General features: G+C 38.8%; 1 protein-coding gene across 9 annotated transcripts in view; it reads left to right on the top strand.

Moving 5' to 3' along the window:
- Nucleotides 1–1770: 1770 nt before the first annotated feature.
- SPAG17 (sperm associated antigen 17) overlaps nt 1771–26846 on the top strand; it is an 89733-nt gene continuing 64657 nt past the window's right edge. For all 9 annotated transcript variants that reach the window (XM_032098664.1, XM_032098661.1, XM_032098662.1 and 6 more), the window contains exons 1-4: nt 1771–1903; nt 10300–10440; nt 11250–11309; nt 25186–25317. In XM_032098664.1, the coding sequence (XP_031954555.1) occupies nt 1811–1903; nt 10300–10440; nt 11250–11309; nt 25186–25317 (426 nt within the window). In that variant the 5' untranslated portion in view covers nt 1771–1810. The remainder of the gene's footprint in view (nt 1904–10299; nt 10441–11249; nt 11310–25185; nt 25318–26846) is intronic.

The following is a 26846-nucleotide window of genomic DNA, read 5'->3' as shown; positions in this document are numbered from 1 at the left end:
CCCACCAAAATGGTAAAGCACATTCCAGCCACACCATCAAGATCTGGGTGCACAACCCTCTCCTGTCACTCCTCCCGAAATTTGTATTTATTCCTGAAAACCGAGCCATGAAAAATCTGAAGGGTGGTTCATAATTAGAGTATTTGGCACTGTTATCTGTGCATTCTAGCCCAAACCTCTCTACTGTTCTGCTACATCAGCTGGTGATCCTGCCCCATTCCTCTTTTCCATACTCTGTCAGTGCACCTCAGCAGGCACAGGCTGTGTATCCAAGACTTTAGTGAAGAACACAGTTACGGTGTGAATGTCATGCAGCCTTTTTCTGTGAACAAGTTAAGCCTGATTTTTTCTTTTTTTCTGGACAATAAAAGGAAGACTCAAAACCAGAGAAATGGACACCAGCCAAGAGATGGGCTGGGGGAAAAGTTAATGGATGTTGGCAAATCTACTGTGCAGCTTTCCCATGTTACCAACTGCGTAAATATCTACAAACGCAGGGAAGATACCCTTCTGCAAACTAAAAATGATGGGAGACTTGCCTGTTACATCCCCTATGAAGCTAAATTCCTACTTCTTCACTAAACCCATGTAATAAAAGGTGTTTTATACAGCATACATGCCAAGTCAGTATCATCCCAGAATGAAATCCTGACTAACGCAGTAACACACTGCACAGCAGGGTTTTAAGCTCTGACGAAAATAAAATAAAGATTTGGAGGCTCTGAGCAACCCTGATCGGTATAAGGGGGTGGGGGAAGGGCAGCATGTGGTTTGGGGTATTTTCACCAACTGTTAAATCACACAGAATATTTCACTCGTCTCCAGTGTGAGATCACGACATGACTCCTCTGTAATGAATTCTTTATCTTGGCAGCTCTCCTGTTTTCTCCCAACACTGCCTCCCTCTCCCCTTCTGGTCCCAGTGCCGTAACATATGGTAGTATTTGGAGAGCCACTTGGGCCTGGGAGAAGGCCTGGCTGCCCACACCTGTGCACCCCCCGCCTCGCTGCTCGGGTCACGCTCCAGTTCCACGGCTGGAGCTCGCTCCTTCGCCCTCCTCCCCGGGCACGCCGAGAGCTGCCACGGGTGCTGCAGAGTGGCCCTGGAGATGAGATGTGTCACTTGGTGCCCCGGGCATGAGATGTGTCACTTGGTGCCCCGGGCATGAGATGTGTCGCTTGTTGTCTGTGTGAGCGTGTGCTGCCCCAACACTCTCCACGCAGCCTTGGCGAGGCCTCTCCTTCGGGCAGCCGTGATGGGGGTGTCTCGTTGTCTCAAAAATGATGATGGAAAGCACCTGAAAGCCCCACGAGCATGCCACAGAATCCATCAGGTTGAAAGGGACCACACTGGGTCGTCTGGTCCAACCTCAGCGCTCAAGCAGGGTTCCTAGAATCACATGGCACAGAGTTGCATCCAAATGGTTCTTGACTATCTCCAGTGAGTGAGACTCTGCAACCTCTCCGGGCAACCTGTTCCAGTGTGCGGTCACCCACACAGCAAAGTTCTCACCTCTACTCGAGTGTAACTTCCCGTGCATCAGTTTCTGCCTGTTGCCCCTTGTCCTATGCCTGGCTCCATGCTCTGACACCCCCGCTTTAGATATTGACAGACACCGATCATGTCCCTTCCCGAGGCTGCACAGCACCGGCTCCCCCAGCCTTTCCGCGCAGGCGCGACGCTCCAGGCGGCCGCCGCGGGCGAGCCCGGCCGGGCCCAGCGCTCTCCCGGCCGGCAGGCGCCGCCCACGGGCGCGGTCTCCGGGGCGACGCGTGGGGCCGGCGGAGCTGCAGCCGCCGCCGCACCGCCATGGGCCCCAAGGGGCTCAGGTCCGGCCGGGAGTCGCTGGTGCCCGGGCTGTCGAGCTGGGAGCCCGCGCTGGTGTCCGCCCGCCTCGAGGAGGTGAAGGCAGCTGAGGGGCAGAGCCGGCGGCGCGGTGGGAAGGGGGAGCGGGCTGGAGGCGGCTCTCGCCGCTCCCCCGCCCCGGGGGTCGCGGCTGCCGGGGGCTCCAGGGGACCCCAGGGTGGCCCTGGGGAGGGCTGTGAATGGTCCCGGTGTGCGGCGGAGGCCCTCTGCCCCTTTGCCCCCCGCCACCGAGCGTCGCCCTAAGGGTTTCTCTGCTCCTCCTCGGCACTTTCCTTTCTGGGCTCTGGGTGCCAAGTTTCGGCTCGGAGTGAACTTTTTATAAACTGCTGAACAACGAGGTTTGATGGAGGTGCTGACACAGCATTAACTGTAGCGTTGAAAATGTGAGGCTGTAATTTTCCTGCCTGAGTGTGTGCAGCTAAAAGGCACTTTTTTTTCTTTTTATTTTTTTTTCTTTTACAGAGTGTGAGGATCTAAAGGCATATTTAGGTTTTCAGGTTCTGTGTAAGCAATGTAATTCTCATAAATCTTGATTTGCAAGAGAAAATTTGGTTTCAAATAGGGTGGTAGTTTAGCAAACAATAATATTTATCTCGCATGTGTTTATCTAGCACGGCTTCTGCAAGTGAGACAAATTGCTTCCGTGGTTTCCTTGTTTTGTGGATTCCTGTTGTGCCTTATTAAAAAAAAAAAAAAAGCAGTTTTTTGTTTCAGCTGCTGTGGGTTTGTGTTTTGTTGATTTTTTTCCTTTTAATATGGCAGCAGCACTAGTTAAATATAAGGAACTTTTAATTCAGGAGGCTTTTAAACTGGTTAATTGCTTTTCCCGAAAATGCCACAGATGTCAAAAAATCTCTTAAATATTTAGTTGCTTTTACTTTTATTTGGCAGTAACCATATAATACAAGTTTACCAAACAAGACCACTTTTTGAATAGCTTAGGCTGTTGTTTCCCATTTTTCCCTAGAACACAGATTTTTCAGTAGAGTTCTAAGGGCTTGAGCCCTTTCTTGCTTATGAATCTTGTCCCTACCCTTGGAAAACCTCCCTCAAGCATAAGAATGGGCTGAAGGTCCAATCTCCATCACCTACTCTGTTCCTGGTCTTTCTCCCATGCTTACTAGCAAGGTGCCAATTAGTGATTATGGTTTTTTATGGTGGTGTTTATTGTGGTTGTGGATATTGTGCAGTGAATTCACTGAACAAAGTGCTTTGTATGCTCGGCTGCCTCTACACATAATTTATTACATTTCTTAAATGCAAACCATTATATTGAAGTATTTTTAAAGGTAGGAAATAAAATGCTCAAAATTTAGGAAACGTCAAAGTTGGTATTATTCAGGACCACACATTGAGGCAGATGGAAAAAAAATGTTGAATGTTCACTGAATGGGGCAAGAATTCTGTAGGAAAAAGTATGTGATCACCTAATTAAAGATTATCGTAATGCCTCTACCCATGGGGGCTGACTTGAGATTCCTTGTTTCCATAATTCTGGTATCGTCTAACTGCTTTCTGTTCCAGTTAACCTAATTTCACTTTCTCTGCCATACTGTTCACAGACAGTGCCTTGGGAACTTGGGAAAAACTATCTCCTTACTGTGGTCAGCTTGAACTCAGGCTTCTGAGATGCTGGGCAGCCACTGAAATTTCTTACTGCAGGAGTGTTCTTATTCAGCTCTTACAGTCATGGGCAAGAGCACACTCGGTGCAAAACTCTCAAATGCCAGCAAATCTCTTCTGAGCATGTGTGAATCAAGATTCATCAAGTGTGGCCAAATGTGGGTGTACTTAATGTAAATAAACATGCTCTGTAAAAGCACATCTTTGACACAAGTACGACTCTGCTGCCAAATTTAATTCCTTCCTCTTGAACACGGAGGGCATTGAGTATCTTAACTACTTAATCACATAGGGGTTTTTATTAAAGGATAAACATGATTTTTAAAAATCAAATCCCATTCTGCAAATAGTCTAACCACACTGTCCCTACCCCCCACCCACCCTACCCTAGTAATCATATAACATAAAAAGTTTAAACTCAGATATATGAAGCTCAGGAACTGAAAGCAGTCTGTAAAAGAGAGTGTTGAACAACTTGAATTGTAGGTCTCACCAGACACAGTGCACAAAACTTATTTCTTACTCGTCCTCAGTATTGTGTATGAAATACCATATGAATCTGAAATCATTTGGGCAACGACAGGAACTCCTATCAAGTAAATAAATTTCTCTCGTCACAATTTGTATGTAAAGAATTTTTAAATCTTTTACTTGCATCAATTTGGAAAATATTCTTTCCCTTTAGTGGAGGCAAAGGGAATTTACTAAGACTGGTTTTAAATTGTACCAGATAGATCGAGTGGTGAAATTTCACATTTTAATGTGTTTATGACTTACCTATTTTATTAGTTCAATCTATGAAAAAGAGTCATTTTACCAGTGCTGTTAAGGTTTTTATGGACAAGTATGCTAACTGAAATATGATTTAAATGGTATTTACTAACCAAATAATTACTTTTACTAAATGCACTGTGAAAACTGGCAAACACACAACTTAAAAACACATACAGAGGAAATATGGATTTTCCAGAGCCTCACATTATAGTTTATATATATCTTTCTTGTTTGTAATGTGTTATGCAGAAGAACATGGAATTGCAGACTGTATTTGCCTTCAGATATTTATCATCTATTTTGATTGGATTCACTACAGAATTAAATTGCAAAATGTAAATTAAGATTCTTAGGTAGTTTTAAACTTTGCATGTGTTAAGTACCTAAAGGGCGATATTTGCTGAGTGAAAGGTGAATTCTGGGCTAATACAGCCCTTAATTGAAATAACTGTTCTTATTAATTAGTATAACTAAGCATAGCAACTGGAAGCCCTGTTCTGTGCTGACTTTCCATCTGTATGATTTCTCTCATTTTATTGGCCTTTTAGGGCCTGAAAATTGAAATTAACTTAAATCTTGTGAAACCTCTAAAAATATTCTGAATGGGATGGCTCCACTTTTGATTGCTATTCATACTACTTCCTCTTCAGAGAAAAATTAACATTCTGTTGAGCTTTGATATTATCTCATCTGCCCCTGTTGTACAGCAAAAGCTCAGGCTCTTACAAACAAAAGCCATTAGTAAATGTGGGTGTGTCAATCAGCAGATAATGAGAGTGGGTCTGCAGATTTCTGAGAAGTGATGTCCTACCTTAAGGCTACAAAATTCCTGATAAACAACCTTTCCCAGTAATGCCAGCTGTATTTACTGGTTTACAAGCTCCCTCGTTGAAAATAAAGAGTGTTAGAGTTGTTACTACTCTTAATTGTTCATAAATCACTAATATGTTTGATGCCCAGATGTTTGGAGTTTGAGTTTTCAAATGTTTCTTCTCAGCCCTTACAGGTAAATTCAAAATTCTGCTGTAACAAAATGAACTTACTGGTTGTTGTCCTAAGGAAAAAAACCAAACAATCAAACAAAACAAACACACGACCTGCAAAAAAAACCCCAAACCAACCAAGAAAGCAACTAAACAAAAATCACTAAACCCCACAACATTAAGTACCACAAAAGTAAAATGACAGATACCCCACAAAGCTTGATGCTTTTCTTGGCCAAAGAGATCTAGAAACTGGTACTGCAAAAATAAACAATATACCTGACTTGTTCAACTATCTTCCCTAGAACAGCTGCCCTTTTGTGTCTAGGAAATGAAGCAGAGAAAAAAAAGATATGTTTAAAAAGGAAGAAAAAAATGTGTGCTGCATCTGCTTTTTTCTTCAGTGTGAATTAAAGTTAGATATTTTCTTAACATACCTATTCTATTCCAATACTGCTGTGGTGAACAAGATATACAGGCTATGTGCACTGGTTTTTAACAGTTGGAAAAAATCACATCACAGAGGAACACAATGGAGGCTTGAGAACAAAATTGTGAGAGGCACCTTCTGTGTTTCGTGAAAGCAAGGATTTTGGATAACCAAAAAAAAGTTTGCTGCTTACATGGAGCCTTCAGAATTAGGTTGATCTTGCAGATTTGGAGCGTCTCCACCTGAGGGACATGGGAAGTCTTCCACACAGATGGTTATTTCTAATACTGAGAGACTTTCGTGCATTTCAGCTCTTGACATGGCCAAGAGTTTTAAAACCAGGAGGACAATGTCATTCGTAACAATGGTCATCACTGGATGCTTTCCAGTGAGAGCGATCTGGCCTGCCCTTAAATGGAGTTTGTTTCAGATTGTTTAAACAGTATTCAGTTGCCAGTGCCACATTTCCAGCTTCAATTTTCTTTTAAATTCATATTTGAACCAGCATTTTTGATTCTGTGGGATATCTGCTCCCTACATTTTGGTCTCCTTTGTGCAGTTTGTAGTGCTTGTGTTATATTCTCAATGGCAACCTCCCTAGACTGTTGCCATGATTTTGCAGTAGTTATTTTTATGATTTTCTCTATCGTGTTCATTAAGCTGGGAACGTCATTTGAGGTAGCCTTAGGGTCACTAATCTATCCTCTTTCAGATCCTTTCTCAAGCCTTGATACTACAATAACATTTGAAAGAATAAAACTAAGTGGAGGAGCAGTTGTATATTGAGGGAGAAAATATTTTTAAAGTAACCATATACATTTTACTACTTTTCCTTCACATTTTTATGTTGTGATTTTAGGTGGTGAGCTGTAGAAGCAGGGTCTGTTTCTTCTCTATCCTTTCAGTGCCTTGAACATTGGGGATACTGTTACAGGATCGATAATATAAAAGCAGTATTGCAAAAATACTAGATTTTTAAAATCAGAAATGAGTATAATCAATTAAACACCTTAAACTACATATTAATGGTGCACATTGACTGTCCTTATTGACTTCAATTCATGTTCTCAGTGTGCAGTTTTTCTGAAAAATGATCTTTCAGGGCTTCAAAACTGGTCGGTCTAGAAATAGATGACATGCTGTTAATGACTCCAGGAAGTCTAGATCATTATTGCCTGTGAAGGTGTGTGTAGCTACTTCAGATATTTACTAGCTACTTCTAGCTCCTATTCCCAGGTATTGCACTTTTTTTTAGAAAAGCAGTTTCTTTTCTTCATTTAGCACTAGGGAGGTATAGGGTGTCTCTAATAATACTTAAATTTTTGCACAAAAGACCTTGTATTGAGCTGCATATACTTCTGTAGAATTAAATAACGTTATAATTTTCACTACCAGTACAGTTATCTTGCAGAGGCTCATTCCATGTATTTTATTTTTAATGTATTAGCCAATGGTTTGCCTATACTATAAATATTCTCACAGCTGTTATGTTGAGAAGATTTATCACCTTGTTTCTTTGAAGCAGAGCATTTTTAGTGGGGAGAAGATGTGGCCCACCGATGATAATTTCTGCTTGGATAACAAAAATCTGGGGTTGGATAATTTTGTTTGCATAGGTCCTATTTTTTTTTTAAACACACATTTTGCACAAGCAGAACCTACCTTGATGTTTTGCTTTGGTGCTTTGTCAGAGGCTGGTGTAAAGGTGGGCACCACAGTGGAAACCAGGAAAATTATCTTTTCTTAGGAAGGCTTATAGTACCTTTGTGAAGGAGAGTCTCATTGCTCAACCATATCTCTGAAAGTGTCTGGGAATTATTATAGGGGCTAGAGGATAAGGATTTGGAGACGGAATCTGAGGATGGAGAAAGCCTGAAGTGGGATCAGATAGTGAAACCGGAGGCTAGCTGAACAAGGAGACAGAGGACAAGAGCTGGGGAGCAAGTCACAGGTGGGGGAAACATTAAGACAAGTGGTGTAACTCAGATGAGGAATGGAGAGTGGAAAAGGACGGAGAAATTAACTAGGGACAGTTGTGACCAAGGGGTGGAAAAATCAAGAAGAGAGGATGATAAGGAAGACAGGTTCCACAGATGTTGTTGCAGTGATATTAATCAGTGCTAAGCAGGTTTAATTTGTGGGCAGAGAGCTATCAGCATGTTTTAAGGAGGAACTAAAGAAGGCATAAGGCAGAGTCTTAGAACTCTCTGATAGATATTTTTTTATATATCTGAAGAACTGCCGGAAGTTGTGGGAGCAAGCTCTGTATTGCTGCTGGACCATGAGTAGATCCTGAGTAGAACCTGACATTCCTGATTCTTGCTGCTCTTGTACTGTCAGCATCTCTCTGTGAGACTTACCGGACCTTGTTTCCCTCTCTTGGTGGTCCTCACTGACGTGGGCAGTGTAGTGATAACAGTTGCTCCGTTAGCTCATGCCACAGGTAGATGGTTGTTCTAAAGGCTCCGTGTCTGCTGGTGAGCACCAGGATACTGCCACATGAGAGCATTTCGATCTCAGTTCTGAGAGCCTAGAAAATTATGCATTTCCACACAGGCATGGGCATCAAAATACTTACTGTTCAAAGAATGCTGAAGTTTTGCTGTCCAACTCTTGGCAGGTATACAATGATAGCTTTAATCCAGATTAGCTGCAACTCCTGTGCATGTTGATGATATTGGAATACCTAGAGATCTTTCACAGTGCTGTGTGCCAGTAGCTATGTTGCAGCTTTAGGCAGAAGGAGTTAGCATGCCCCGTCCTTCCTGCAGATGAAAAAGATGAAAATGAAATTCAGTGTACTTGGCGCAGTCCCCACTACTGCTGCCACTTCTCCATTGAGCAGTGTCTGCTGCCCCAGGGCAGCTGGACACTCATAAATTCCACTGTGTTTGCATATGCCTAGAGTATCAGTGATATGCTTGTACTCTATAGTACTCGTAATTTTTAGAATTTGAGGTTTATTTTGTGCTGCAATAAACCATCAAGGAAGTTCATGATGTGTGGAAGTGAAGATGCCCTTTTGGATTAGTTATCTGATCTGCAGCTATTTAAAGTTTTACCGAGATGATGTTTACATCTTTTTTGTTTTTCTGAATTTTTTGTTTTTCTGAATTTTGTTTTTCTGTGGTTAGAAAAATGGGGCATACCCATGTGATGTTATCCTTTGTTACCTTAAGTGTTTGGCAAACTCTTTCCCACCGTGCAAGCATACACTGTTTTGAAACTTAGGTCAACTGTGGCTTTCTCCCATCCCAAGCCATCAGTTACTCAAATTGCAGACATTTAGGTATGCATTTTACCAGCTAAGGAAAGGAACAAATGAAGAAGGGTACTGTAAAACTGAAAATGCTTCTCTTACCATTTGAGTCTTTTTCTTAGAATGGTCCTTTTCATCACTTTACCTTAAGCTCAGCTCAGGTTTTGTTCCTATTCCACAAGGACTTTGTACATAATATAAATATATGAAAATATTCAATATCCTAAAGTTACCACCCTATCTTAAATGTCTTAAAATCTTTCCTTGCTATGCTGCACACTGGACTGTGACTCTGCTTATCCTGGTCCCAGGATAAGCATTAATGTGACTGTCCTGGGACTGCCGTGATCTGACTGAATCCCTCTCCATGTTTACCTTTATGCAGCTGTATTGGTAACCTTGCAGTTTACACATGCAGATATGCATTTTAAAAAAAAGTAAATTCAGTAATTCCTGTACAGCACAACCATTAAAAATGCTCATAGTTCAGCCACCACTAATGCTGATAAAGAATACTCTAGAGTGAGATGTAGATGTGCTGGAGATAGCGACTCACTCTGTGAAAGGGATTCCCGTAGGTTAAAGCAGAAATGTGAAAGAGAATAACCAGTAAAAGTTATTTAAATTACATAATTTTTAAGTTTTTGTGGATGTATATCAGTAAATAAAGTGTTCCAATTTTTGCTTGTTCTGCTTTTTTTTTTTAGTGCTGGAAACATTTTTTGCATTAAAATAATGTGTATGCTACTGCAAATGTTTGAAAACTGCTGGTGTTTTTAATTCATCAATATTGTAGTGAAATACAACTTGCCATTGGTAATTTTTCTTGATTCAGAATATTTGGGGAAACCATGCAAGAATCATAAATATGCCTTCATAAAACATCGTAAAAATAATGCTACAATATTCAGAAAATAGTATCTGGGCATTATCTAATTCACAGGATGAGGAAGCTGAAAATTGTTCATTTTTTTCTACATCGAATGATCGCCATAATACATATATTCAAAATTCACTTTTGTTTGCTACCTGAACTGCCAAATGTGCAAATGCCATTTAAAAGTTAGTACATCTTTTTGAGACGCTAATGCAGCGTTTGCCTGCGAAGAGGTTTGTTAAGTCTGTTAGTAGGTATTTGTGTTTTGCGTAGCATAATGCTGCCACCTCATGGCAGAAAGAATTGGGACAAAGTAGTAGGGGCTTTTTCGGGTTGCATGCGATTTCAGCGTGATTAATACAGTGATGTTTAATATGTCTTAAAGTGACATAAAACCATCTCTACAAGATTACTCTTTGAAACTGCAGAGAAGAACTTTCGTTGGCATGAGTTTTAATACCTTAAATATTTTATTTTGGAATGTAGGATGGCTGGAAGCCTAGCATCGCTTTTGTTGTTGGGACCAAGACTGAGGATGAAATCCACACCCAGGCCCTGTCTCTTGCTGTGCAGGTGCCACTGCGAAAGCTCTTCAGTGTGGTAACACGTGAAGACATTTTCCGACAGGTATTCCAAGAAAGTAACTTTTAATGAGCCTAGCTGTAGATGTCACTTCTAGATCCTGCCTTCTTTATTCTGTGGTAGTGATAAACTACTCTATGGAAGTTTCAAAAATTACACTAATTCATAGAATCATTAAGGTTGGAGAAGACCTCCAAGATCATAAAGTCCAACCTTTCATTGAACACCACCTTATAAACTAAATCACAGCACTGTGTGCCACATCCAGTCATTTCTTGAACACTTCCAGGGATGGTGACTCTACCACTTCCCTGGGCAGCCCATTCTAATGCTTGACAATCTTTTCTGTAAAAAAATTCTTCCTGATGTCCAACATGAACCTCTCCTGGCACAGCTTGAGGCCTTTTTCTCTCGTCCTGTCGCTTGTTGCCTGGGAGACGAGGCCGATCCCCACCTTGCTACAGCCTCCTTTCAGGGAGTTGTAGAGAGTGATAAGGGCTCCCGTGAGAAAAGGTTTTCTCCAGACTAAAGAGCCACAGCTCCCTCATCCACTCCTCACAGGACTTACTGTCTATACTTTCTACCAGCTTCATTGCTGTAATTCGTAGGAGTTAAAAATGGAAAAAGAAAAGTTTACTGTATAAGCTGCTCTGCTCCCTGAAAATGAAGTTTTCCTACAGACTTTTCTTCAAGGTGCTGATCACAAAAATCCCTCCCTGAGGTACAGGGTTGCCAGAAGATGATTTTTCACTGTTTTGGAGTGTGAGTGTAGCATTTGCAAAAGGGAATAATGAGTAAAATAATTTGTGTAAACATAAAATCTTCTCACAGTAGAATGCTTTATTTACTTGCAGATCGCAGAATATGGGGGTCAAAAGGCAAAAAAGGCTAAGGATGTGCCTATGTACTATGAGGTAAGTTAAAACGTATTGCAGAGTCAGTGCTCTTTTACACTGAAGTATGTAGAGCTGTGTGGTTTTGTTATACATTCTTGAATAAATGCAAATTTATTAGATCTAGATGTTAAAAACATTCAACCATCTAGATACTTTAAACTGCTTTGTTTTTGTGATACCAAAGTATTCTGTTGGACACTGATTCATCTGAAAACGTCTTTTCAGGGATGAGTTTTATTATTGAAGGATGTGTTACATGGTCGTGTTTTGATGGTGATGTCTCAAATTACAGAAAAACCTGTCAGACTCTTCTCTCTCAGATACTCCCAAAAATTTAGACACACCTTCATTTAAACAGGGCAATGCAGTCCCCTATATGAAACACTATTCTGTGTGCCAGTACCCGTTATAATCTCAGTTTGATGTAACCTGATTCATCTAGTGGGCTGTGTCAGCGGGGTTTGGAATCATGCTTAGTACAAAGAGTACTTCCTCCTACCCTGTTAATGTTTTACTTACAGCTTGTGAGAGGCTATAAAATCCTGTGATTAATTAGAAGATTGTTTAAAATTTTCTCAGGTAGAGTTTTACGGTCCTACAGACCTGGACCATAAAGAATTTTGGATCCCTCTAAAAAGATCTTGTTTGCGTTTTATTTCTGCAATGACTAATAAACTTTTTATGTGTCTCAGGTTTTGCTGGACTTTATAACAGTTTTTTTTAGCTGCAGTCTGTTTTTCAGTAATGCCCAGCTACTATCTGAACAAGTCCCTTTGGAATTATTTACCACTGACAGGACTGTGAATTTTATGCAATTAACCCTCTTCATTTAGGACTAGCCTCGCAGGCAAGCTCACCCTTATATTACCTGGTATGTAAAACTTCTTTAGTCCTACTTGACAGAAGGATTTTGAAGTCTAGCTCTAAGCAGAAGCTTTGTGTGATACCTGTATTTAATTACTAAGAGCAATTTTCCTTGTGAAGTGGACACTTATTAAATTCCAGCTGTCAGTGCTGTGTCTCATTAGCTACTTACTTTACTCCTCAAAGACATTTTTTTGCTCCCCTCCTTTAACACAGAATATAAAATGCCTGTTCTGACCTTTTGCTTGGACTCAGTTTCCGTTCAGGCTGTAGCGAATTAAAAGATCGATCATGTTGCCACAGCATTAAGATCCTACCTCCCTGGGCAGAGTTTACTCCCGAACATTCACATAGATTCCATGTGCAGATTGTGCATTCAAAGCTTTCACTGCTTTCACTGCTTCCACTAGAAAAGATCAACAGATACCACGTTGGCACAGAACACAGGGTTGTGAAAAGTTCTTCTGAGAGGAGCATTTCTATCATTGCCACGTACAGTTCTCTGTGGCAGGATTCAACATGCTGCCACTTCCACAAGTTTCCATATTCATTTTTAGAGATACTGTGAGATTCCTGACATTTAATGCTCCTGGAACATAAGACATGTACCTGTGTGTGAATTTGGGACTAATGATGTGCATAGTAATGTGGTTATTATTGATATTGGTAGTAATATTGTTACCCATGTCATCAGTCTTGCACTTTGTGTCTGCTGAAGTGCAGGGGTTTTGATAAATTTCAGTGCAGCAGTCTGCAGTGCCTAATAGTCAAGAACCTTTAACAAACGGCTCATGATATATTGCAAGCTAATTATATATAATATTAAAATAATTCCTGCTGTCTATTCTAAGTTATTCCCCTTCAGGCTTTCTATCATTTTACTGTTTTGTATTTCATATCACTCTTATTGTACAAATTGAAGAGGATCAAGGCAGGGTTTATAAATATGTAGTTAAAAGATTTCCAAATCCAGAAGAATTAGGTGTCTAATACCTTTTCTGACTCTTACATGACTCGATGGGGGTAGGAGTCCTGCTTGGTAATTTTGTACTAATTCCAGCACTTAATTGAATGATGATAGGCTGATTCTCTCAAAAGGATGCTGAGGAAATAATTCTTTTCCTTATATATGAAAGGGAGAATGTTAAGCTTCCTGTAATATATCAACAGATTTTGTAATTTATCATGTACAGTTTTTCCAACAATACCTAAAAGTACAAATATGTGCATTTTATCAGCAAGGTATATCTTTTATTGTTTACAAATCTGTTTGTTGGGTCAGTTTTCTATTAAGGTTAATAACATCATGTGTAATTAAGATATTTTACCACTACTAAATATGATAGTGTTGTTAAGATCTGATTATTGAGAAATGCCTCTGCCCAAATTAAGGTGCAAACAAGACCATGTGCCGAAGTCAATAGTACAGATTTTATTTACAATGAATTAGAAATAGAAAAGAGAGGGGAGAGAGAGAGAGTTCAAGTACAAGATAGTCACCACCCGTGGATCCAGCAGCATCCTGTTAAGCCCTTCTTCACTCTGGGCTTTTTCGTGGTGGGGGTCCTGAGGTCATTCAAAACTTTTCATTATCTATACATTTTAGCAAACAAAGGATTAATGCTTGTTAGCTACACGACTGTCTTATGCTATTGGTTAAATGATTGTTTTACCTTTAGTGCTAATTAGTCTGCATGCTCAGTCTTTTCTTTGAGTCAGTGGGTTTCTGGGATCAGTGTTCGCAACCTTCCCATGCCAGAACTACCTTTTATCCAGTTGGAGCTGATTTCAGCACAGTTGCTGCGTTGGCTTTCCTTGTGACCCATAGATTCTCCATTTTGTGTCCATTATCAGTGATACTTTCTTTTCCCTAGGCTTTGTTAACCTCCCTCTCAGTGTGAGGTAACACCTGGACAATAGTGTCACCTTTATCTTATGTTATCTACGGTCCAGGTTTCAGGTATCCAGAAGAATATTTGGGGGGGCTTTGGTGGTCCTTGGTGCCCATAGATGCCATCTGTCCCATAACTTGGGGTGATCTTTGTTTGACTGGTGATATGCCAATGGGCAGTTGCTTCTTTACAGAGTTTGCCACAGTGGGAGCCCAGGGTGTGCTAGCCAGATCTTGCCTCCACCAGGCCCAGAGTCAGCACCCTGTCACTCCCTTCGGTGCTAATCTCATGGCAAAATCCTTCCATGGCCTTAACAGTGTTTGAGACAGTCAACTGTGCTCTTTAAGTCCTTACAAGTGTTTTAGTTTCCAAACTTTGAATTTTGAAAATCTATTCAAGCCTAAATTTTCCACACTAGAATTACTCATGAGGCTGGCTTTTTTTTTTTTATTATTTCCCCCACCTCCCCCTTGAAACTTCTGGTGAGATTGAGTTCAGGGGCTGTGTGGCTGAAAGGATCTTATTTCTTTTCTTTTTCTTGTAAGAGTTATTTTCCAGTTTTGTTGGACTCACTGGGACAGGGTACAGAAAGTTGCCTTTATGCTACCCAGGAAATTCTGAGAAGAAATCATGTCCCATACTAATAAGGGAACAAGCTGGAAATGAGAGGTAGTAGCATGGTGATTATGGGAGCAGGTGGAGCCTCATGTGGCCCCTTCACCTGAGATGACTGGTAGTAGATGGACAGTGTTGCTGGAAATAGACAGTTGAATAATGGCCATGAGAGAGAGAGGGATAGAAGGGGGAGAGACGTGGAAGAGTTTTGTGGTTCTGTCAGATAAGCTGAGATGCTTGGGAAAAAGCTTCATGGAAAGATGAAAAAGGCTCAACTGGCAGAGATGAGAGCAGTTTTGCTTGGTTGTGGATCGCAGAATGTTGCCTTTAAAGTGTGTCCTTGTTCTTGTGAAGCCAGCAAAACTGAAATGTTGGAACAGAAGCATCCTTCCATGCTACTCTGACTCATCTCTGGGACAAGTCATTCTGTATGACCAAAAAGGTGTAATTGCAATTAAAATATTAATCTTTCTTCCACTACTGGTCAAGAATTAATATATCAGTTTTTGTTTCTCCCAGCAAAGTTCCTGCTATAGTTGTCAAACTGAAAAGTATAATCAGATCAGATGCCAAATCCAAATTGGTCCCATTCCTGTCCTGGAATTCCATGAGACTGGAGCAGAATTAATCAGTTGTAAATAAGTATTTGTCATCTGTTAGTCACCAGGTTGATAGCTAGCTCTACTGGCATCTCCTGCATTTTCAGGGTGGGAGGCAGCATGAGCAGTGTGCAGTACATTCCAGTATTCCTCCCTAGACTTAGGATTCCATGAGGACAATTATAGGTCAATACAAGTTAGAAAAGATCCTGGGCATAGCAGAATTTTATGTATATGTGTGTGTGTATGTGTATAATTATTATTTATATATGTATATATACATTTTATATATATATCTCCCATAACTTGCAGGAGATAGGAGGAGGAGGTGATTGGAGAAGGCATTCCTATTAGAAAGGAAAAGGTAAACACAATACAATACCTAGGCTTTGGACCTCAAATGTAGTGGAAGTGTTTGGTGCAGCTGAAAGTTTCCAGCAAATAATTTTTTCTGGTTTTTTAAACCTACACCCTGTGTAGGTTTAAATGATGCCAACACAATGATGCCTTTTTTTCTCCTCTTTTTCTTTCTTTCCTAGCCAATACCACAGAGCTTAGGGAATTATGCTTTTCACTGTATCATATTTTTCTGTTTCAAATAGAATTGCAGCCTTGCCATAGAAAGCTATTCTCTTTGTGAAAAGGCTGCCTTATTTTTTTTTTCTTTAAGAGAACAAAATTGAATTGATCATTATTTTACCCTCCTCTTATTGTCTATTGAATCCTCCTTTACAGCATTAAGGAAATAGCATCTCCTTTGTTGTTCTGCAAAGATCAGCATTATGTTGCCAGTATATATGTTATTCTAATTTCCCTTTTGTAAGTGTTGGTGTGATATTTTCTTTTATTTGCTGTAAAAGTGCCCTTGTTCTCCAAGAGTTGGTTGAAGTCAATACTTGTAACCCAAAGAGTTCCTCACCTACTGTTTTTAATACTTTGATTATATTGTCCAGGTCTACTGATTTTTGGTATTCCTAGCTTTAAAAGCTGCCTTTTTGCAACTTTCTGTTGATGCAGTTGGAAATAATTGCTTCTAATGAAATGAGACAACCATATTATCTGTGGGTTTTTCCTGAATATAAAGTGGAATAATCACTGATTAGCCTTAATTTTCCTGCATCTGTATTGACTCTTCTGCTGTTTCAATCTAATACCAGACCAATGCCATGTTAATGATTTTTTTTTTCTCTGATACAGTTAAAAAATAAGCTCATGCTTATATCTGCTGGCATATGTTGTCTCTCTCTTATTTTTTTTTCTTTCTTCATTGAATCTGAAATAGTGAGGACTTTTAAATTCGACTGTCCAGGATCTTGCAATCCCACCTGGTTTATCTGAATTATCTCTGATATTCACATGTGACCAGCAAGCAAACATTAGATTGCAAATCGTATGCTGGTACTGTAAATATTTAAACAGAAAGTAATATAAAATTCTGACTACAAATCATTCTATTTTTTGTCTTCACTGGGTGAAGAGAGGACCTGTTTGATTCTCCTGTTGGCTTGTTCCAGATCTGTATGGCAAATTTTTCAACAAAACCTCACTTTATTTTACCTCCTTACTAACAGGGAAGCAGTGTCAGCTCAGAAACATCAAACCTCTGGATGGATAAAAGCAGGAGAAGCTCCAGGCTCAGTGTTGAGATACATAACAGCCAACCCTTATCACCAGGCATACTGAGAGATCAACTTGTTGTGCAGTTTCAATAAACAAACCAAAGAGATCCCCAGTCTAGATCCCTCTATTGCCAAGCATAATATGCATAGTTTTGCCATTAAAATCCAGTTCAGTTGAGTGCTTGCATTTAAATCTTAATTAGTTCGTGTTTTGTACAGCTCATTTAGAAGTCTAAAAGGTTATTGGTTAGAAATAGAATCTTACTGGTTTAAAATTATTTAGGTCATTTGTGTTCTGGTTTTATTCTTTGGGTTTGCTGTTATTGTTGTTGTTGCTTTTCCCTGTAAGATTGTGCTGCCATAATCCTTGGGAAATTGTACAATGTTCACTGTACTTCTTGCCTTAATAGGCAGTCGACTGCAGCAGATACAGAAGAATCCTTGAGTTTTCTGGGTGTACATAAAACAGATTCCTCTTCTGTCACTTCCAATACAAAATATATTACCTAGATATTAGGAACTTCTGTAGGATAGTAAAACATAACAATTAACAAGCCCGAGTTGAAAAAAGTGAAATAAATGTAGCCAGGAAGCAGTGGATGTAAAGCAGTTTTCAAGCATTCCTGTGAATTTATTCTTTGATAGAAATGTGTAGAGTGTAGACTTATGAAGTAAGGGTTGCTGCTGGTAAGATTATTTTAAGATCTGGTCACATCATGATGTGAAGAGAAGGTCCACTTTAGATTGGAACTGAGTGTGTGTTTCCTGGGATAGGTGCTCCTACTATATTATGAAATCTTATATATATGTGTATATTGTATTATATATATGATTATATTATTTTATTATATGTAATTATAGTTAGATAATAGATATATTTAAATATATGTTTTTAGATGTGTATGCATGTGTATAATTATTCAAAACTACCTTCTATTACTCAACCCAATGGCATGAATTTCATTTTTAAAAAAGTAAAGAATAGGTATTCTCTTTCTAAATATCTTTCATGTCCTCTCTTCAGTAGGTCTTAAAGACCTTATATCTTTATATTACTGTATCTCTTTCTATTGTCTATGTCCCTTTTTTAAACTCTCTCATCATTGTGTCCTACAATATCTTCAGAAAATTAAAAAAAGGGAGAGCAGCACTAGGGACAAGGAATATGCATTTATTTGTGTTCATTATAGTCAATTTCTAGAGTTGAAAAATCAAAAATGTTGGGTTTAGCTTTATGTGAAAGAGGACTTTTAATGTCAGAGACATAACATTTATAGGAAGGAATATTTTCACCCACATACAAGCTCAGAAGTGTTGTCTGGCACTGGGAGAACAGCAAACTCAATAGCAGCCAGGATATGGGGCACTCAAGAAAAAGGTTTCAAACATAATGTTAGTGAGGAGTGTTTTTAAGAAAGCCTTTTGATTTCTTGTGGAAACATATAATTAAAGATATCATATTTTTGTGGAAGTGTATGGATTTTGACACAACACCATAACAAAGGTTGTGGTCAAGATTAGGCTTTCTCAAAAGTGAAGATAGCCCTATTAAAACTGAACCTTCTGACTCTAAATATGAATGTCAATAGAATTCTGTTCTTAATACAAGTTAGATTTTGTTTTCATTCTGCAAGAACAAAATTAATTTTAAAAGTTGGTGTAAAATGGAACAGCTCAGGAGCCAAAACTTATCTGGTGTCATTGTTTTCATGAGAGGGTTTGACACTAAAAACAACTTTGGCAGCCATGCTGAACGATTAGAGGGATTTTTATTTTTCATTCCAGTATAAAACAAATTTAATACTGCACTATTAAATGTCATAATAAAATGGAGCAGTTCTCCAGTCAGCCTTTGTTAAGTGGTATTGTGTGGATGCAAGTTTAGAGAATTTTATTGCAGAAGGACTTGGCCCTTACACTGTGCGGATATGCAGAGGTTTAATGTGTACACTAGGGAATTGTTGTTAAATGAATAGGCCTTTTAGGGAGGTACTGGCTTCAGGGAAGGTTAAGGGACTTTAAATCCTACTGTGGGCATTATCTCTTCATCTGTTTTCAGCTCTTTTCTACCTGTTACCAAGCTCCTACCAGTTTGTGGAACAGAATATAGTATGTTTTATAAATGATCCACTAAATGAGGTGGTATATATTTACCTGAGATATTTAGTGCCTTGTCTTCTGAGGAGGGTTTAACTACTTTGTCTTCTGGTTCCCAGTATTTTGGTCAATGTGCTTTAAAGGATGTTAGGAAAAGCATTTGTTAGTTTAGGCTTAGCATGTCTTTGCATCAGCCTTTGCTATTGTCAGAGCATCTGATGCCACTGCATGATCAAGTGGCCTGTGTAATCCTTCAAGTTATCAAATTGTACACCTTCCATTTGGATTTGTTTATTCCATGAAAGGAAATTGTTGTTGCTATGAACCAGTCAGTTCTATGAATTGTAGCTGTTCACAATCAGCTTCTTAAGTATCTCCAGTTCAGTATCCCTTTCCAGGAACAATGTGTCATGTTGAGAAGTACCGGCATTTCTAAATGTTTAAACTGGGGAAAAAAGTCTTGAGCTCGAGCAGGAAAACAATCTGTGTTTTCTAATTTTGTTTCCTGAAATCTGAGAGGTTCTATTATTTACATGAGGCAGTTGACCTGCACATCTTTTATTTTCATTTCAGGGTAATGACTCTTGATAGTCCTAATGCTAGGATTTTAGAAACATGCATTATTATTTAATTACTGATAGTTGTAATTATTTGACCTGAAGCTATTCATAATATTCAAATTGTTGGTGATTTATTTTCTAGGAAAGAGAATTGATACTTTTTGAAATTCATATACCTATTTAAAACCTGCATTAGAACACTGGTAAGAATTTAGTTTTCTTCATAGTTTACAGCATTTCCTGCATACATGCAAATTGGTATAAAATTTCTGCTTTTTCTCTGCAGGTTTTGTTGAAATGTCTGTATAACTAGAGAAAACAGAAATTATGTCTGTGAGAATGTCATCCTTGAAGTGGTAGAGGGACTCTCTGAAGTAGCCAAAGGCAATGCTGTCTTCTGGGTTTTTGTCTTCAAAGTTTTTAGGGGACTGTAAATGGTTCATTTAAGGCAATAAAGTGTATGACATTTTTCTCAAGTACAGCAAGTAATCCCAGAATCCTTTGTCACCAAATTTTACCAAATAAAAGCTCAAAGCCCTGTTGCAAAGTTGGACCAACCAAGCTGGAAAGATCCTGCTCAGTTTTGTGGTGCCAAGCCTACCTGGCCCAAATGTTCGGATGTGGCTTAGAAAACTCTGTGAAGACATAGCTGGATGGGTTCTGCCAGCACAAGGGTTAATGAGGCAACTTTGCTTCTTACATTTTTTTGTTCCACCTCTGATTGGGTTCTCTTCCTAGCCAGATGCAGTGTTAGAGAAGCATGACTAAATCTTTTAGCTTTGTGATGTTCATTGTGTGGATTCAGTTGGCTGAAATTCCTGGAGACAATTTACTTCTCAGAAGCTTAAAATATTCTGTGCCATAATGGAAAGATTTGCTGGGCAGATTCATCCCACTGAAATGTAAACATTTCAGTATTTGATCATAGCAATATATCTCTTCATCTGAGCACAAATCACGACAGACTGGCCTGTCCTCTTTTTCTAAAAGGGTCTGGGTTCTGTAGGAGTTCTTCAAAAATCACTTAAATGCTGGTTCAAATATTGCCCCCCAACCAGTGTTAAAAGAAAACAGGTATCTGAAGGGTCACATGAGAAAGCCTTCCCTGTGCATAGAACTCCTTACTGAGATAGCAGTGCTAATGCCTGGTCTTTCCAATCACTGGATATTTGTATCCCTTAAAGCTATTTGGTTTTCTTAGCAGCTAGTGGTCAGGGAGCCATAGGAGGTGCACATCCCAGATGGTGAGAGCTCCTCTATGAGCTCTCTAATAAAGCCCTCCTTATTTTTATGTAAAGTATTTTCTCATTTTTACTGAAATTAGGTTATTCACCATTTCTATTTTTCTTAAAACATTAATTAAGTACTTGACATAACACTGTACATATGTGTTAGAAAATTCTCATAGAGCATCACTGAGATTAAACCAATTAAAATATCCTCAGAGGTTGCAGATTTTCTGTAGAGAGGGGTTTGGAGAACAGAATTTCTTACAATGGATAATTCTAATAGGTTTCTGCTAACCAGATCAAGCTGCGTTGTGTTTTGGCAAAAAACAGACTCACTCATGTGAGTGACAAGTTATTTTTCTAGAGTAAAAGCAGCCATTTGCTTCTACTTTGAGAAAAGTTCTCACAATAGAAAGGAAGATATTTAGCACATGAACAGCATTCATACTTGCTCAGTATTGCTTCATTTTAGTACGTTTATTTGAAAAGGACTCCATGGAGTAGAAGGAGTCATCAAATCCTCTGTAACTATTTTCATTCTCTGTAATACATCTTCACTGATTAACAAGGGTGACTCATTTGGCTTATCACAGGTTTTACAGTCTACCTTGTGGATACAAAAGATTTATATGGAGCTCTGTACAGCTATGCAATTGATGTATTGATTTATGTGAGTCTTTAAGCTCTCTTTGAACTGTGAGTCATTAATTCACTAGTGCAAGACAATGATTAAGCAAGTGATCTTTTGACATCATAGGTGGGAAGAGGTTCTGAGAGTTAAAATGAAGTTAGGTGAATGGTGTAATATGAGAAACTGAGTTGTCTTTCAACACACTGGAGGTGTCATCTGAAAAAAAAGTTGTTTCAGTTAGGTCCTTCCTGGTAGTCTTTCAAAACGATTGCTTGTAGTGTGCATTAGTCAATGAAATGACATTGGCAGAGTTAGAAATATTTAATAGTATGTGTAAAGAAGTCTTCTTTGGAAAAAACAGTTATCAGTATGATACATGCAGCTTTTGTCCCCTAGTCTGTCTTGAAAGTTGCTTGTGAAGGACTCCTAAGACTGACAGCAGATTGTAAAAAGTCAAGATCACTTTTTCCCCCCACTTTTATTACTTTGCTCAGGAAAATACATCTGAATAGTAATTACCAACTTGGTTGTGTAATCCATGTAACCTCTTGACTGATGACTATCGTGCTTCAAATTGACTTGAACTATGTCAGCAGCTAAGGGATTTTACTTACTTGGTTCTTCTAGGAACTATTATGTTTCTTTTAGGAAGTGTATATATGAGTCTGAGGCATATGTGATGGGCTGGATTTCTTACAGTTCCAAGAACAAGAGGGAAGGCAGAGCTTTAGAAAGCTCACTCTGGATATCGGAGAACTATACTGTGAAGTGGGCTAACCACTGTTCATAGCAAGCAATGTTACTGCTTCTAGGCAGTAATAAAGCTGTGAAAGTTTATAATCTAATTTATCTTTCTGAAAGATTTTCTGATAATGATTTAGCAGCCACAATGGTTCTGTATCTTGAAAAAGAGGCATTTCAAAGAAAGATAGCACAAAGACTCTGGCTTTAAATGTTTCCCTAACTTTTAAGACCTATCTCCTATCTCAGTGGCGCTGACATCTGTCAATAGTGTAGGGTCACTTACAAGCACTCATGCAGTGTTTGAATGCCTGGAAATACATGCCCTTTGCACCAGACAGCTAAATCTCTGTGTGGTTCATACTGCCACCATATGAGATCAAATACTGCATCACCAAAGCCTTTCTGCACTTCACCAGTGTGACCCCTCCTGTGTGAGGAATGCTAAGTTTCCTCTAGCTTTAAAGGAAAAGAGGCCCTACCTAACTAAGTTTGTCCATCCAAGTTTCCATGGTTTCTCACATAAGAAAAAGATCATCACTGGTGGGATGAAGTATAGCCAATCTGTAACAAATCCACTTCATAGTATCCAAAAAACTTCCTTCTGTATTCCTACCAACTTTTTGTCTTGCACTTTTCTTTTTTTTCACTTAAGGCTGTAGATTTTTAACTGTTTATGCCAGGTGCCTGCATAATTCACAGGACCACAGATGAAGTAAATATGGATGTGTAATAAATTTAATTTCTTTTATCTGCTGTGAATGGATTGATCTATGTTCTGTCTTTAGGATTGGTTTTAATTTCCTCATGTGTAAAGTGGATTTTACATTTCTGTATGAAAAGCTATTTCTTTTCTTTGTATTGCCAAATGTCATGTGCTTATTCTGTCTTTGTTTTATTTGTGTGACCTCTTTCCACAGTCATGGAATGTATTCCTGTTAAATAGTTTTGGTTATACTTCTCGTGGCTCACATAAGAAAATTCATCCTTCCAACCCACTCTGCTTCATCAAGTCTCTTCATTCCTGCATTCTCTATCTACAAAATAGGAATAATCATGATGCATTGCTTTTGGCTGGTAAAATGCTTTGAAATTCTCAGGAAGAATGGGGTTTAAGAATTTAAGCACTTTTTTCTTCTTCCATGAACAATAAATCAGCAACCGCCATCGCGCTGGATTACTATATATACACTTTTCAGGAATCTTTCCAGAATCCCTCCATTTCCCCTCTGTTGTGTTTCAAGAAATGTGCAACTCATCTACATTAGACCATTGAGAAGCATCATTTTCCATAGGCTGTTAACATCAATTCTGAAAAAAAACTGTATGACAATTTTTCTCTCTGAGGGAAATTACTGTGATATTTCTCCCAAAGTCTCTTTCTCTCAAGGCACAGATTTGTGTGCCTAGCTCTGAGTGACTATTTTTTGTTGGAATAACTAGTAGTTCCTAGTGAACCCACAGTCTGTGGGAATTTTTAAGTCTTGTTCTTAACATATCCTTGATTTTCTGCTGTGGCTCTGATGTCAGTGGGTCATTCCAGAAGCCTTCTATGGTTGGATTGTTGAGCTAGTGACCAGTAAGGAGTCTTACTTTGGATGCAAAGCATGGAAAACAAAACTCATCGTAATCATGATGTATCTTCCTTTGTGTACATTAACATCATTAGGTTTATTTTTGTTAGGGGAGCAGGATTGTTTTGGAAGGGTTTTTAAATGCATATGTTTTGGTTTGTCTCCCTGTTAATGAGACTCAGACAAAATCTGAATTTTAAGACACTTCTTTTTCTGCTCCTTGCTTTCATTTGTATGAAACAATAATTCGGCATATAATAGTCTGGAATCCAATTTGGCTTTGTTTTATTCAGAGAAGCACTTTTAGTGTCTACGTTTAGGTGAGAAGTGAAAATTTCTAAACTAGGCAAGAATCTATGAAAGCTCAAGGCTAATGGTGGTGTTTGCATTAGACAAGACACAGTTCAGTGAGATGCAGTGTGCACCTTCATTGTCTCAGTGTTAGCAAGCAAAATTGACACCATATGTGCCCAACTGTAATTGCTCCATGAGGAGAAAAGAGAAACATGTCAGAACATTTGAGTAACACCTAATTCAGCCCATGGTTATAAATAAAGCTGATGGTTGCTTAAAAACAAAAGTAAGAAAATATTATGGTTATATTATTCTTCAACAGCGCTTCCTACATAGGTGAACTTTATTACAGAGACAACACAAGTGAAAAGAAACATATAACAACTTTTTTACGGTATTTTTATGTTATTTTATTTTTTTCGCAGTAAATAAAGTGGTTATGAGGCTCCAAGGAAAACGGCCCAGATGTTAGTGAGTTGTATGAAATTTAGTGGAAACAAGCTGTAAAAAACATAGTCATAAAACAGCCTGTCAATGCCACACATCTGGACAATGCAGCTGTATGTTCCTGCTGCTGTCATCACCCTAAGAAAACTCAATAGCCTTATTTCACCCCAATTAGGCTGCATACCAACAGAATCAGAATTACACGGGGGGGGGGGGTGGGGGGGTGGGTGTTTTCACCTAGACAAATTCCCTCTCAAATTCCCTTCAAGAAGTTTTTATCTTTCATTCAAGGCTAGTCCCTTAGACACTGGTCACTTTGTAAACAGTTCTCCAAACTATTCCTTGATTTGCTATCTGTTATGTGCTTTTTAATTTATTACTTTATAATATGTAGTTGCTTCATGTTCCTTCTTTGTTTAAAACCTAAAGAAAATTACATTTTCCTGTGAGAACTCTGTCTGTTGAGTTTCTCATAAATCATAGAAGTTTTTTTCCATCCTCGTTTTATCTCGTACTATAGCCAATATAACTTCATTTGAGGTCTTTGGAACCAAAGAATAATGGTGTGTCTTACTGATATATTGTTTTTTCTGGGAATGCAGCCATTTTGACCCACACATGGTACAATGTGAGATAGCACTTCCTCATTTCAGCATGCAAATAAATATGAGTCAAGTGCAGTATTCAAACTATGCAAGTAATAGTTTTGTTGGGATTTTTTTTCCTCTACAGGTGATAGAATTAGCCAAAGCCTTTCTGGACAGGGGTGAAGAAATTCCTGTAACACTAACTGGAAAGCTGTTGAAATTTCAGTTGCTTTGTCTCAAACAGAAGGATCTTCAGAGAAGAGAAGAGGAAAAGAAGGTACTGTAGTATGCCCTAGGAACATTACATTCTTGAAGACACTTCTATTCTAGTGTTGTTTCCATAAATTCAGCTTTCTTCTCAGGTTTGGCTTTCTAGAACTGTCATTAAAGAGAAATGTGATTAGAAATATCTTTTTAAGTTGCTTAGATTTTGTGGATGAAGCTCTCAATTACTCAGATGCCAGTGAGAGCGTGGAAAATAAAAGAAAATAAAAACAATATACAAGAACTTTTTGCTAGCTGAGTCCCAGGATCAATAGAAAACAGAGCTAGGAACAGGCTTCAGCTGAGTGTATCCCTGCTGAAGTAAAAGTAGGAGACGTTGTTACTTGGGAAGTGTCAAGGATAGACACAGAGCAGACTATGATGGGGTTATTGTTATGAGTCTCCTCTCTGGAGGACATTTGGAAAAGTTATCATTTCCATCCTCTGGCACTAAGGCAGGATAATAATTACATAAACTATTCCTGGCAGATGTTTGTTGAACCTTTTTTCAAAACTTCCTGGTGGTGTGTCTTTGCTTTTCCATGGCAATCAGTATTATTTCTGAACAATCTCTGCAATGCACCCATTTGGGAAAGGTTTTCAATCTTACCAAACTGACTCTCATTTAAATCTGTTACAGTTTCGCTTCTCACTGGGTATGGGGACAACATTACCCTCCATTCTACTGAAATCTATTATATATTTAACTAAACAAACCCAAATATATGTCCTGGTTTATAGGTTTTGATTATGGATGTTCCTCTCCTCTGAACTCTCTCAAAACAGTACATATTTTGAAGACTGTTTCTCAGAACCAGGTACCACATTTTCCAGTGTTCCCAAAACTTGCTTCCATATGTTCTCTAAGGTCATCACTACTAGCTCCAAGACTGCCTTGGACAGATTGCTTCTGTGTTCTAGGAGAAATTTCACCAAGCTTGCACAGAACCACAGATCAGACCTCTAATTTATTTCTAACAACTTTTGGAGTTGTCAGTGCTACATTTCAACAATTTACTGAACAGTTGGTTTTGCTGTAGTCATTTTCCAGCACAGATTCGTGAAAAGAGAAGGCCTTTATCAGAAAGTCGTATAATTGCTGCAGTAATTGATCAGAAACTATAATATGAAGTGTGATGACATGGAGACCTAAGCAATCTGTGAACGTAAAAGATACAAGCAGAAAATGGTTTAATGGGTTTTGTATGGCTGAAAACTCTGTAAATTTTTTAATAAACAACTTTATTTGTGGGAGTAGTTGATGGCTGAAGTGTAGCACATGACCAGAAGAACATTAAATGATAGGTGATTACATTAAAATTGTGTTGTGTTCCCACAAAAGTCAATTTATTAGGAAATGATAATGTAAGCCACAGAAATATATTGAGAATATGAGAAAAATAATGTTTTCAATGGGAAAAGAAAGTGAGAGACTGAAGCTATAGAATAGATTGTTTATGGTGAATTGAAAAAAAAATGGCTTTTCTCTTAGATAGCAATCAATCCTTGTAAGTAAACTGTAAAACAAAAATTTGAAGTTTG

The sequence above is a fragment of the Corvus moneduloides genome, chromosome 2 (assembly GCF_009650955.1).
Source record: "Corvus moneduloides isolate bCorMon1 chromosome 2, bCorMon1.pri, whole genome shotgun sequence".
NCBI classification, from domain to species: Eukaryota; Metazoa; Chordata; class Aves; order Passeriformes; family Corvidae; genus Corvus; species Corvus moneduloides.
Note: the sequence above shows the minus strand (reverse complement) of the source record. Positions and strands in the feature narration are given on the sequence as shown.